The 14,129-nt window shown below is 40.2% G+C and overlaps 2 protein-coding genes across 3 annotated transcripts; one reads left to right on the plus strand and one right to left on the minus strand.

Annotated features, from left to right (window-relative positions):
• The first annotated feature begins 1,309 nt into the window (after nt 1-1,309).
• abhd11 (abhydrolase domain containing 11) lies at nt 1,310-5,469 on the plus strand. The gene is made up of 6 exons (XM_067492401.1): nt 1,310-1,690; nt 3,288-3,423; nt 3,819-3,992; nt 4,149-4,319; nt 4,818-4,999; nt 5,198-5,469. The coding sequence occupies exons 1-6, from the start codon at nt 1,479-1,481 to the stop codon at nt 5,331-5,333; spliced, it is 1,011 nt and encodes a 336-aa protein (XP_067348502.1). The 5' UTR covers nt 1,310-1,478; the 3' UTR covers nt 5,334-5,469.
• A 2,257-nt stretch (nt 5,470-7,726) lies between these two features.
• bicdl2l (bicaudal-D-related protein 2-like) lies at nt 7,727-12,712 on the minus strand. 2 transcript variants are annotated; one of them, XM_067492399.1, is made up of 7 exons: nt 12,694-12,712; nt 11,294-11,919; nt 10,546-10,665; nt 10,293-10,457; nt 9,806-9,879; nt 9,550-9,670; nt 7,727-8,618 (listed from the first exon to the last, which is right to left on the minus strand). In XM_067492399.1, the coding sequence occupies exons 2-7, from the start codon at nt 11,858-11,860 to the stop codon at nt 8,253-8,255; spliced, it is 1,413 nt and encodes a 470-aa protein (XP_067348500.1). In that variant the 5' UTR covers nt 11,861-11,919; nt 12,694-12,712; the 3' UTR covers nt 7,727-8,252. The 2 variants fall into 2 exon arrangements, with proteins under 2 accessions (XP_067348500.1, XP_067348501.1); XM_067492400.1 differs by lacking the exon at nt 12,694-12,712 and having other exon boundaries at nt 10,299-10,457; nt 11,294-12,004.
• Between the last annotated feature and the right edge of the window lie 1,417 nt (nt 12,713-14,129).

The raw sequence follows: 14,129 nt of genomic DNA on the forward strand, positions 1-14,129 counted from the left end.
GAACACATTAAAAGACGTGCATTTACTTGAATGCACGTCATGGGGAGCAGCTGCAAAGCAATAAAGAGCTAATTTTATTGGAGGTGAAAATGAGTTGCCCACATTGTAACACTGCAACACCATCTATTGGCTAAACACAGCTACTGTTTGGGTATATTTGTATTTCTGGTTGCTGTTTGATTACATTGGACGTCCTCTATATTGTCCAAATCCGCAGAACTAAGACAGTGACAATGTGCTTCAGAATCCAAACATATTAAACAGTGCATTGACGCAAAAACAAAGTTTTCAATAAATTGAACCAGTATAGAAGAGTGTGGGCTTTTTAACCTTTAGCATGTGCTGCTCTAAATACACCCTACTTACATTTATAAAATCATCAGGGTGTGTACCATTTAATAAGTTGTTTGTTTGTTTTTTCTTGTTAAAGTTGCTTACACGAGCTTTAACAAACATTTATTTCAATCAGGCAATCTCGAATCAAACAAAATATCTTTATTAAATATCTATATTAATTCACCAGTGTTGGAAATTAACTGATTAACTTATACATTTACAAGTACACATACTTTCCTTAAATGTTTACATTTTCTACTATTTTATACCCTCTTCTCCTCTGCAATTCAGTGGCAAATATTACTACTTCATACTACATTACATACATTTTTGACTGCAGTTAGGCCTACGTTGCAGATTTATATATTAATATGATATACATCTATATTATTTTTTTAATTGTGATGTATTAAGATGTGAGATAGGATTACTGACCCCGCATAAAATACACCAATTGGTAATAGTAGGCCTACATTTTTCTGAAACTGCATAATTAATCGGTATACTGTGGTTACTTTTTATTTGGATATTTTTTGCTTTTAGTTATTAAAATTGTGAATGTGGGGCTTTTGATTGAATAAGCCACATATGACTGTCCTTTCGGCTTATCCTGTGAGTTCAGGGTCGCCACAGCGGATCATTGTCCACATGTTGATTTGGCACAGTTTTTACGTCGGATGCCCTTCCTGACGCAACCCTCCGCAATTTCTACTGGGCTTGGAACGGCACTGCACAGCTGGGGATGGGATCGGGGTGTTGGGGGTTCAGTGTCTTGCCCAGAGGCACTTCGACAAATGGCCGGGACCGGGGATCGAACCACTGACTCTGCAGTCCGTGGACGACTGCCTTAATAAGCCACTTAAACGGTAGGCTAATATGTTATTACGCCCCGCACTCAGCTGCTCTTACACACTCACACTCAGCTGCTCTTACAATCGAAGTTATTATGTTCTTCTTAGTAGCAAATGTCTCTGGTTCATTTAAATAGAGTGGTTTTCCATTAGTCAAGTGTTCGGCACCTGAGAGATTAAACTCTGGGAAACCTTGCCAGCACGCACAGTGCGTGTTACGTCATGCCGTCCTGACGCACCATCAGCTGTTGACAGCCCGCTTCAATCTCGACCTCCGGGGCGCTGCTGTGCATGTTCACCGAGTCTCTGTTATCACTCCGGGAATTTTTAACAACACATGCTGTTTGTCCACCGCCGGCTAACGGAGCGTATGCTGCTATGAGTGCTTTCTGTCGCCTCGTCCAGAGAGGACTACTGAGCGGCCGGGCGTCGTTTCGTTTATTCTCTGGACAGCAAGATGTGTGCGGGGTGGCTCCAACGGTCCGGACCGCAAGCTCATCCAGGTATTCCTGCTAGCTTCCCGGCTAACTGATGCCCTCTGTCCGCATGAGCTGTAGCGTGGTTCGTGGTTCGTGGTTTGGTGATGGTGGACATGACGGCCCCATTGTCTTTTTAATGCAGACGGTTATTTCACTGCTGGTAATATGTGTCGTATGTTAGCCTCTCTATAAAGCGTTAACTTTACAGACTTTACATAAATGACATTCAGGTGTCTGGTTAGCAATGGGGTCTAACCTCCCTGCAGTTTAACCAATTCTCAGTTACAAAAAAAAAAAAAAAAAAAAAAAAGATTTTTGGAAAACGTCTAGCCCCATCTCAGTTTACCACTGGCGTAGCTAAGTGAAGCGCTCTTAATGTCATGCATTAATTAAATGTTATATGCTATGCTGCACGTATGCTAGCAGCTACACACACGGCCGGACTAACCTGCTGTTGTGACTCTGGGCAAAAATCTGTTTAGGGGGTCCCCAGCGACCCCCATGATACATGACAGTTTTCCCCAGGTACCCATCCCAGTTGGTAAGTAATGCATGTATTCAGTGCTGTAGTTAAGGGAAATCTTAAGGTTTAGTGAATATATTTATGTTAAGTTTATGTTAAGTCCACTATAATTCAGAGGGGGGCCACACAGTGTAGGAATAGTAAGCACTGCCACCTCACAGATAGGAGGTCCCTGGTTTGATTCCCTTTCTGTGTGGAGATTGTATATTCTCCCGTTGCTTGCATGGGTTTCCTCTGACAGTCCAAAAAAAACACAAAACATAAATGTATATACTCTAAATTGTCTGTAAGTGACCTCATCTACGTCTCATAATTGCCTTTGATGTTTTTGCCTTTTGCAGTTTTTAACGCTCACTGGCTTTGAAGCTTGCCTGACATATCTGGAAGCAGCATTTCCTTTCAGTTATTGCTTGTATACGGCTTTTTAATATCTTTTATACTTTTTACAAAGTTTTTGAGGCTTTGAAGTCTGCATAACCAGTAAATAGTCAGCTATTTAGCAAAAACAGTTCAGCTTTTTTAATCTTTGCTTGGAAGATCAAATTATTCATTCATTCATCTTCTAGTTACTATAAATGATCTTCTATAATTTTCACCATTGAAAGTTTGTGAAACTAATATAGAGCTATTACTAAGCATTTTAGAGAAGACGTGCTTAGCTGGAAGAAAATAAATGGCTTTCGGCTTGTCCCTTCAGGGGCCACCACAGCAGAACATGTTCTGTATGTTGATTTGGCATGTTGTTGTTGTTTATGTTCATTTAAAAGAAAGAAACTGCTTATACAAGAATAAATGGTGACTGAAACAAGTTTTTACTTAAAACATTAATCTTAAGTTTAAAAAAAAACAAACAATAAATCTCTTGGTTAGCTGTATGATTAGCTAATATTGTGCCAGCAGGTGGAAGCAAAACATTTCGTACAAAAATGTTATTACTTAATCTCCTGTTGGTACATTTGTGAGGTTGGTCAAAAAAGAACTGGTCAAATAATTTCTTCTCTGTAAAAGTTTCATCAGTTTGTTGTTTTATGACTTAGATTTGGTACCGTGACTGTCTAAGGAATAATAATCTGCACGTTTGTTTTTTTTTCCCACCAGCCCTGTCAACTTGACCTATGACGTGTTCGATGGGAAGGGAGAGAGCACTCCCCTGGTGTTTCTCCATGGTCTTTTTGGCAGCAAATCGAACTTCCACTCTATAGCGAAATCCTTGGTGCAGCGCACAGGCCGAAAGGTAAAGCAGCGATGAAGACGTGACATCTGACTATTGTTTCCTACAAAAACAGTTTTTGTGTTTTGAGTGTGTTCTCACACTAGCAGTGACACTGGCCCACTTACAAAAGTAGTCATGGAAACTTACAATCAACCAGCGTGTTGCTGTAATTTGATACAACTCCTCAGCAGTCTGTACTGTTGGGACAAATAATGATAGAGAATCTAGTCTTTGACTTGCCTAAATAAACCATCACATCATGTGCACAACACTTTCTTTGTTTCTGCTTCCACTAACCTGGTTGAAACCCCCCAAAAATGATACAGCTGACAGTAACAACTTGCAGACTTTTCTTTTTCCAGTGGGTTGGCTCTTTCCCCCGTTCCAAGTGTCCTAACTGTCCTTTGTCCAGTTAGGTGCTGACTGTAGATGCCCGTAACCATGGAAACAGCCCTCACAGCTCCACGCTGACCTATGAAGCAATGACTGGGGATTTAAAACACCTCCTTACTCAGCTGCACATTGAGAAGTGCGTCCTTATTGGCCACAGCATGGGAGGGAAAACGGCCATGACAACTGCTCTGACTCAGGTAAAACTGTCGAGAAATGTCATTGCGAATTTGACATGTCACCTGACCTTTCTCGCTTACCTAGCTATGATATTTCCATTTTGTCATTGTTTTTTTTCCCATTTGTTTTATTTCTTTTAATTTTTTCTGTTTACCCCAATCTGTCTGTGTCTTCAGCCTAGTTTAGTGGACAGGTTGGCAGTGGTCGACATCAGTCCAGCCCAGACCACCACACGCACCAACTTTCGCTCTTACATCAAGGCCATGGAGGAGGTCAAGATCTCCAGTGACATCCCACGCTCCACTGCCAGGCGAATGGCTGAGGATCAGCTGCGGAGTATGGTCAAGGTCAGGCCCTGATTTGATCATATTAGCTTTCATCTGCAGTCATGTTTCTGGCCATTTGATGGTGTGATGTTGATTTGGAATTTGTTACAAAGGGTTTAATTAATTCAGGGATTTTTTTTTTACTTTTTAAAAGGTCTCCTCCGGTTTTGGTCTCTAAAAAAACTCCAGAGAGAAACGCTTGTTTCGTTCACCAGCTAACCTCTGACTATGTCTCACTGCTGTTTGCTAAGCAGATGATATGTATTGTAGAGCTTTTACATATATAACAGCTTCTATAATGGTCAAATTTGATGCAGTGCAGGCAGTGGGACTGAAGCAAAATGGTAACTTTGAGGCGGCGTAACAGAAGAGTGACCTGAAAGTGTTGAATTGGCGCAAAGTCGGGTGTTAATTCTCTGTATGTTCATCAACCACCATCACACACAAGTTGTCATGTGATCCATTTTTAATATAAAATCCATCACTAAATATAAAAAGTCAAAATGTTATATTTATCAGGAGCACTCTGTGCGTCAGTTCCTGCTCACTAACCTGGTGGAGCAGAACGGACAGTACACCTGGAGGGTCAACATGGAGGCCATATCGGCACATCTAGATGACATCATGAGTTTCCCCAGCTTTAACTCTGTCTATGAGGGACCTACACTGTTTTTGGGCGGAGCAAGTTCTGCTTATATCAGGTATAAAATGTGAATGAATGTTTATTTTTATAAGCATAGTTTGATGTTAATTTCTGTCACTTGCTTTTGCATTTTTTTTTAAATTATATTTATAAAGGTATAAAAGCAAAGGCTTAAGTATTTAACATTACCTCCAAAGTGATGTGCGATGATGGTAACTGGAATAATGTTGTTCTCATTTTTTCACTCCTGATCCAGCTCTGATGATTACCCAGAAATCCAGAGGCTGTTCCCAAATGCTGACATCCAGTACATTCCTGACGCAAGCCACTGGATCCACGCAGATAAACCCTTAGATTTCATCAGCTCCATCATTTCATTCCTTCAGTCCTAGCTGCCTCCGGTCTACACTTCAGAACGTTTTTTTTTTTTTAACGCTCAGCAGTTCTGAGGAGCAGCTTGCTGAATGTGAGAAATACGCAGCTTCAGCAAGAACGAATTAAGTCATTAATGATGCTAATATTTGTCAACACTGGACCAAACTCGCCCTTTTACAGCTCTTACAGTTCTTACCTTTTAAGAGTGTCATACATTGTGTAGTGTGTTGTAGGTGAACCTTTTTTTTGTGTAGCCTCTCTGCAGGACAGGTAGTGTCACTAGATTGGCTGCTTTCTAGATGTGTTTTTCATTTTTAGATCAGTAACTAGATATTAGCAAGGAGAATATCTGCAGTTTAACATAACGGGTCTTGGAGGTGATATACTAATCCAAAGAATTTGCACAGTGCTTTCTTTATGTTGATTCATTTATGCCAGTATGATAGAAAAGTGGCTTTGCACCAAGTACAATCTAAGACTGTTGAAGTGGACCGGCAGTAAGATATGAAGTTCTGACGGCACTGGAATGAAACAATTACTGTATACGAGAGTTCATCTTGGAGAGAAGTGGAGAATAGAAGTGTTACCAAGTGTCTGGAGGCTCCAGTTCTGCAGAGAGCCTGTAATACTGACTTTTTTGTGTGCTGATGATTTGTTGTAGAAACGTAACCATAGTGATTATATATTTAATATTTTGGTCTGGACTGGAAGTTTAACGTTGACATCCCCTCCCCTGTGTATCTGTTGAGGATTTGCCGGTCTGTTTCTGTCCCAATTAAAGAGACCACTGGTTTTATTTTTATGCCAACATAGTCATTCATGAAATTTAAAACTGAAATACTCAGATTTTACATAATCTGTTTCCTGAATATCTCAGGTTACAAATTAGTATGTTACTTATTATATACTATATTATTATACTATTCTTCTGTCTGTCTGGCAATAAGCTGTAATAATGTTGTGTCTTTGTATTTGGTCGGTCCAATCAGTGTTTTGATGAAACATGTTTTATTATCTGTATCTCACTTATCTTTACAATTAAGGCCCAAGTCTGTATGAGTATCACACGAATATATGCTGCAAAAATGTCCAATGTTATTTAATCATAATAGTGTAATGTCATTTGTTTCCACAGGTTTAAAAAGTACAGTCCCAGTAGTGTAACTGCCATCAGCCTGAATAAGCAGGGTGTTGTAAATTTGTATGTGCCTCTTTTGTCAAGAGCTCCTTTTCCATTTCTAAAATGTGATTAAAACAACTTTTATTCTACAGTAACAACTAGCAAACTTTAGATTGGCAGCTGGGTTGCCAGTTTTGTGTGGATTTTCTCACTGTGCAGCGTAACAAAAAAGAGGGTGTATGCCTTTTGTGTTGCTAGATGTACATTCAGTGTTTTATGTTCATTTAATGTGAATACATAAAGTCTAAAAGGCTTTAAATGATCATTGAAGTTAAACTCTTCCTTATGTAATTGTTTACTTTGTTAAGCTCCAGTTACTGGAGTGGCACCCCCTCCGTCCTCCTCAACCATAGGACATATGTTCTGATGCACAATATGATCATGATTGTTGGGGTGTTGGTTAGTGCTGACATTTGAATGCAGGTCCGTCTTCAGCCTCTCCTGTGTTGCATGGGGATGAGAGTATGTCAAAGCGGAACTGTGTTAATAATAGAGAAGTGAATATATTCAATCACATTGAAAAGCTGTTTGGAGAGTAATTGTGTGCAGGATTGTATATTGGTTCACTATGAGCATGCTTTTTTCTCTAGTCATCAGGTGTGACTGTGCTGTGCTATATATGTCTCATGTGGCCATTAGTTGGCGCTTACACTAGATAATGACATATATACATTTAAATGTGTGCAAGATGCATATAGGAGTGGATTATATATTACTGAAAGTGTACAAACTGAAATTATACAATAAAACAGTAAAAAGCTTTGACAAAGTTTCAGTGTTTTTTCTCTTTTGAACATTGGAAATTTAACAAACACAAGTGATGCGAATTGACTGACATCTGATTCTAAAACTGATCGGAAAGAGCTTTTAAATAAGAATTTCATTTATTTACAACAATGTCCAGAAGGCACTGAATTAAATATAACATGGTTCGTACATAATCACAGTTTTATACATATATTACATCAGGAAGTAAAAAATCCAATTGCACGTGTCCATGGAATACATAAATGAATTACTTCAGACATTTTTTTAACAGTTTTAACAGTTTCTTTAAATAATCCATTCTACAACAAGTTCAGTAACCTCAATAAAAAGTCTTAAACAACTGGTTTTCCACAATGAAAAAAGTATTGCGACTACAATAAATCTATGGATGAATTATAAGAACATAGGCCCCTGGACACAGACAAGTAAGAGGCCCTTCACCCTTTGTGTTTGATATAATTCTGGTTGTGCTAATTTTACATTTGTTTTTGGAAGCTTTGTGTCTTGCTGTTAGTTATTCAGAGTCTAATTTTGTAAGTTTCTTTCTTGAATTTGTTCAATTTGTGTCCCTTTGAAGATGTTTTTGAGGACCTCTTGATAGCTTCAGGCCATTTCTGAGTAGTTTGTCATCTTTTGTGGTCGTTTGATGTCTTCTGACTTGCCTCTTCTGAATAAAAAACATGTTCTGTAAGTTCAGTGGCTTTTGACAATGAGCCTCCTGAACTCTGTTTCAGGAACTGTTTCCTGCTTGAGTAAAAACTCTGTTCACAGTGCACTGGAGCTGTTAAGTTTTCACATCTTATTTGTGTGAGCGAGATCCAAACTTGCTGTGTTTGCCCCTTCACAAATATCAGTGTGAAAACACCCTTCTAGCATCACACATCCTGTTGCTCAGTGAACAACAATAGAACAACCGAGAACAATAAAACACATTTTTGGTTGCAGGAAGATCTCAGTTGTACATTAACAGGAATAAGTCCTGACTCTTTCAATCAAGTGATATGACCTGGAAGCCCTCATCGTTCTTGCCACACTCTGCATCCTGCCCCGATGCTTCCTGGTCTCCTTGACGACTGGCCTTGCTCCTCTTCAGCTTGTCCCTCCAGTTGCGTTGGGTGCTGGTCGAAGGAGATGTGCTGGGAGTCGAAGGTGCAGGAGCCACAGCTCTGGGGACAAAGATTTGGTTTGGGTTGGTTGTGGGAGGGGTTGATAAATTCGAAGGGATGCTGGGCGGCCGCTGCATGGGTGGTTTGTTGTGTCTCCTCAAGATGCCCAGTCGGGAGGGCTTCTTCTGGGCCTGCTCTGCCTGATGCTGACTCTGCAGCTGCTGTTGAAGGATGCGCTGAATGTCATCCTGAGGCAAGTCAAGGAAAACAACCAGGATGTCAGAGCACGAGAAATGCAGACTTTAAAAATAGGCAACGTCAAAGCTACAAATAGAGAATGTAATTTTTTGGATGGACATCATCAAGGCTCATGTAATTTTTATTCAGCCGTACACTACAAGATTATTCAATGGTTGCACATCTATATCATCGCCAAAGGTCTTGTGGAAACGTTTGTGAAAATTATAATTTCACTAATTTATCTGGGTTAGTAATTGTAAAAATTAGTTGTACCAACAAAGTGCTTTAGTATAAATTAGTCAGAGGATTGCAAATGTGTTTCCCAGTAATTACAATATCTAAACTTTATCTAAACAATATCTAAACCTGTCAACACAGTATTCTTAATATGTTTTCCCTTCAGCATTAGGAAGCAGAATTGTACAATATGCTAAAATCTGTTTTCAGTTCTAAAACAATATACAGACCATCATAGCACACTATACACTTCTGTCCCCACAGCAGTTCAGGAGAAATCAGTTGGTGTTTTGTGTGTGCAACTGCACCGGGCTCAGCTGCTCTCACCAGCAAAGTACATAGGTGCAGTGCAGTTTCTGTTTAAAGCTGCAAGGAGCCAGACGAACACGTGGGCTGGAGGCCAAAACACTGTGGCACAATACCAGCTGGCAGTGACACCTTTATGTGCTCAATGTAATGTGTGTGAATTTTAATTGTACTTTTTGTTTGTTGGCTAAAACGCATGAACACATGAAAGAAATGTGAGCTCAACACTAATTAGGGGCTTTTGCACATGTGGGTGTCCTCCTTTCTGTCCCCCTTGTCTGGCTGAGTCCCATATGTTCAAAATGTCCTACATTTTCATCTAGATTTTGGTTATGTCTGTGTCTAGAGGGCACATGTTTTAGTTTATTCACTCTATTAAAAACATTTAAGGTTTACCTTCCAGGCCTCGAGCTCCAGCGCCAGCTCCAGACGTTTCTGTACAGCTTCCAGCAGCTGGTTGTTGAGCAACATCAAGTCTGTCTTACTCCTCAGCAGCTCGGCCTCCATCGCCTTCTTCCTGCAGGGCAGAGGAGAGAGAAGAACAGAAAGAATGACACATTCCCTAAAATAAACGTTAGAGCTTCCCTTTTCCTTACAAACGGACTCATCTGCTATTCATGGGGGTGACTGTGTACATCATGTGTGTACTCACTTCTCTATGGCCTCATCTCTGTCCCGCATTGCCTGCTGCAGAATTGAACTTTCCTCATCTCCAGATTTGGACTCCTGAATTGGACAGGCACAGGATTTGTCAGCTTTAAAAGATCTGACATCACTCTTTCTTTATTTGTCAATTGCCAGGATTTAAATCTAATCAGATCTTAACTTACACACCTTGTGGCTTTTTGTAAACTTCTGGCTAATGTCAAATAGAAACTAAAATGCCTCAGTTCACTGATACTGTCACTTGCACGCTTGCCCACATAGCTTTAACACCTGGGTGGAGAAATGACTGGTCTTTTCAGGGAAACAATTTGAAAGATCAAATGGCCACAGATGCCTCTTGCATTACTATTCATAGCTACATACAAACATATTTTATGCCCAGATAAAACCAAACTTAAACTAATATTGCGGCATAATAGTGAGGAGAGGGGAGGAGGGGAGCTTTGTTTGAGTGGCTGTGGGCGTCACTGTACCTTTACCTGTTTGGTGTGGCTGATTGCCAGTTCACGGGCCACATTCTTCAACTGGGACAGGGCAGTGTCCAGGTGGTTTTCCCCGTGAGAGGGGTCAGGTGGACTGGACTCTGGCTCTGTCAGCGACTGCAGCAGCCGCAGAATGGACAGAACCTCCTCTGTGACCTGGCAAAGAAAAGGCCACGGAGAAATTATGAAAATCTTGCAGAGTTCTACAGATGTACAGCGTCCTGGGACTGTGTGGAACATTTACCCTCTCTCTGTGGTGGCTCCACCCCGGTCCATCGCTGCTCTCCTGGAGCTTGTCCACCTGGGCCTTCAGCCTGATACTTCGTCTCCGAGACAGCTCCACTTCTCTGCGTACTTCACTGAGCTGCGTGCAAGAAATGCCACATCACTACAGTTTTCCTTTGCTGATCCAGAGACCTTACATTTTACACCATGAAAAGAGAAACTGCTATTCTACATTCCTGAGTGAAAAAATGCAGCAACGCCAGATGAGATGTTATTCAGCACGTAAAGGCATTGCAAATATGCACTAATGAACGTTCCCATGGAAGCATTTAAAGACACACTAACATAAGTGAGTAATAAAAGGTATTAACACAAAGTACGAGGCACAAAATATTTCCACCAACGTTGTTTCCATATTTACACACCACAAATCAAGCTCTGTCAGCATCAGGTGATGAACCATGCTTGTCAAAAATCAAACAAGTTGGCGAGTTAAGATTCACTGTGTTTACATATCAAGCATTAAACTTATTTTGATTAGACCTGTTTATGGTGAGGGACAAGGTGTGTTGGAAACAACTTTACATCTTTAAGGACGTGTTTCTTGGTAAAGTCTAAATGACAGATGATCTCCTCCCTGTATAACAGGTTTTATTGTTTAAAGAACCTGTTGCAGAATAGATTTAAACTCATGCACAGTGATGTGATTTTCTGCATCTTGCATATTTAAACCACACACTCAAACTTTTAAAAACACAGTACTGTACCGTGGCTGAGACGTGTCCCAGTGTCCTGCGTCTGCTCAGCGTCCTGCCACTATTGATCAAATCTGGTAAAGTCCTGTCAATGTAGTCTCTCTGAAACGGGCTCCCACCTTGACCAGCCAAGGCTGCTGACTCTGAGGAGGTCCTTGTCCCCTCTGCGGCTCGGTCACCTGCACTGTCTATCTCCTCGGACTGTGAAGTGCTGCTGTCCTCTTCAACCAGATCTTCTTCTGCCACATCTTTTAAATTCAGCTCAGCTAGGAGGCGTGTGGTGCTACTGGGCAGCAAGTCTGCAAATTTGGCTTCTTCTTCCAGGTCATTAGAAGCAAAATCCACCTGATTTGTATCGTCTTCAGATTCCTCTGGATCTTCTGACTCTTCTATGTTCACAGTGACCTTTGGTTCTGTTTCTTCTGGCAGGAAGGTTGCTCGGCAAGATGTGGATTTGCTCCTGAGTGAGCCAAACTGTTTGTCCTCCAGTCGGTTCAGTGAGGAGTAGAGCTGTTCACTGGTTGTGGGACGAGGTTTCAGCTTCTCATTGAGGACTGAGAAAGGCTCAGAGTAGTCCATGATCGGCTTGTTAGAAGTCACCGGCAGACCCAATTAAACCAGACACAGATACTGCCAGGCTGCATATAAACAAGGAAGCAAAAGAGGAAGACTGAAAAGAAGCAAGGAGGGGGGGAAGATGACAATCAGAATGTCTCCAAACCGGTTTTTCCTGAACTGTGTGTGTCTTCGCAGGCACACAACATGGCATGATGTGATGTCAGTGGTTTCACGTGGCCTCTCTGAGTTTTCTTCCTGGTTTGCAGTTGCTATACAAACACATGACGTGCAAACCTAGCAATGCTACAGGGTAACAAATCAAGGACGGCTTTTGATCCTTCAATAGCATTGTTCAGAGTAGACACACTATACCTGACTTAAGCTGTGCTTTTAACAACTAATTCAATTGTCAAAAGCAGTTATATAACAAAGGCTGTAACTTTGTCTATTTTTGGTGTAAAAAAGTTTTTATAAAACCGCAGATTTTGACTTAGTCATTGATTCATTTTTGAAAATGAAATACTGTGGGGAAAACCCCAGTTGCACTCATTTCTTCCAGCTACGAGGCCACATTTTGGCATCACATACTCCCACATACATGAGCAGGTGTGAGTCAGTAACATCAACAGGTTTTTCACCACATACTTGGTCGCTTTGTGTTGCAGGGGCAAATAGGAAGAAGCTGACTAAAATTATCATCTGCTGGCAGGTAGGAGTTGATATGAAAGTTGCAGCCAAAGTACAACATTATATACTGTCAAATAAACAACTTGTTTCCTGTTTCTTTCCTTATTTTAGGCCAAATCAGTTTGTACCTGTTTCCTTTTAAATTTGTCTGTGGAAACACTGCTTACCAGTTTATGCAGGAGAAAGTGGTTCATGGCTGTGCAGTCCAACAAGTATGTTCCTTCTAGTGTCCACCTAAAACTCATGTGCCGGCCTTTTTGTGCCACACAATGACACTGTTATAGTATGTAGGTCACCATGTGGACTCAGTCTGCAGAGTAAGTGTTGATTATTCTGTTCTCCACTCCCATGTCCACTAATACATAACGTATTCTAAATAGGTCAAACTTTACTGAACTATGGAGTAAAGGTTGTCTGCAGTGCTTGTCATTCATAGTCATATAATACTTAATTATCCAGTTTGTCTTGTTGTAGCTTATTCTTTTAATATATTTTATTTTAGTCTTAAATATTAATTATATGTGCATTTTTATAGTCTTGAATTACTTTTATATCTTCGTGTGAGGCACTTGTCTTACTGCTGGAAATGCTGAAACTTTCCTTGTCTTGTTTGTTTCAGGAAGATAAGATCTTAGTGTTACTTCAAGGAATAGTTAATCATTTTGGAAAATATGCAGACGTGTTCTGTTACCAAGAGTTTGGTGAGAACATGACGTACATGATGTGATGGTACAACCTGTGAAAAAAAAAAAAATTCACAAAACTTAATTCCAAACTATTAAGGATTCATAATAACTGATGCCACAGATGCCACTTCTAGAGAAACTGCAGAGGCTTTAAACACTGCATGTGGAGGTGTTTAGTCAACGTATCAGGACGTACCAATGTTGTGGAACAGGAGTAAAACATGGAGACTGCTTTTGTACATGTGAAATCTATTCTAAATCAAGACTTTGTCCAAAACTGTGCTTTATTTGACAATGTAATGTTTCACCAAAGAAGGGCCAGTTGCAGATTATCTGTGCAGCTGCTCATGTGGTCAGATCAAAAGTATTGCATCTTTTCTTAAGCACAGAAGCAAAGCTGGGAAACGTGACAATTAAACTTTGCATAAGCATTGTTCAGAATCAGTCCACTCAACCTGATTCCCATGATGAGAGAGTAAACAAAAAGACAAAGGCAGGATTAGAAGAGGCTGAAACTAAACCATCGGACTAATTCACTCTCCAGTCACATAAAAAACACCGAACAAAAGACAGACACAGCATGAGGAAGGAAGAGCACCGATGCTGACAGTCACAGTGTGTCCTTTTCCTTCTGGTTAAATTCAATGAGATAGCGTATTCGATTAGATGGGTAAGATTATATTATTATTATTTTGTTGTGTGAACTACATTACATTATGAAAAAATAAGAGGAAACTTTCTTTTAAGTATTTATTTTTTAATGTAATGTATTAGTAACATTATATTTAACTTCAACTTTGAAAAATAAAAATCAAAGTTCTCCACAGGAGATATAACCGGTTTGTCTCTAAACTCACTTCATCAATAATTAATATTTTGTTGGTCCCTTGCTTTTGTTCTTATTCTTTGCGATCAGA

The sequence above is a fragment of the Channa argus genome, chromosome 22 (assembly GCF_033026475.1).
Source record: "Channa argus isolate prfri chromosome 22, Channa argus male v1.0, whole genome shotgun sequence".
Lineage (NCBI taxonomy): Eukaryota > Metazoa > Chordata > Actinopteri > Anabantiformes > Channidae > Channa > Channa argus.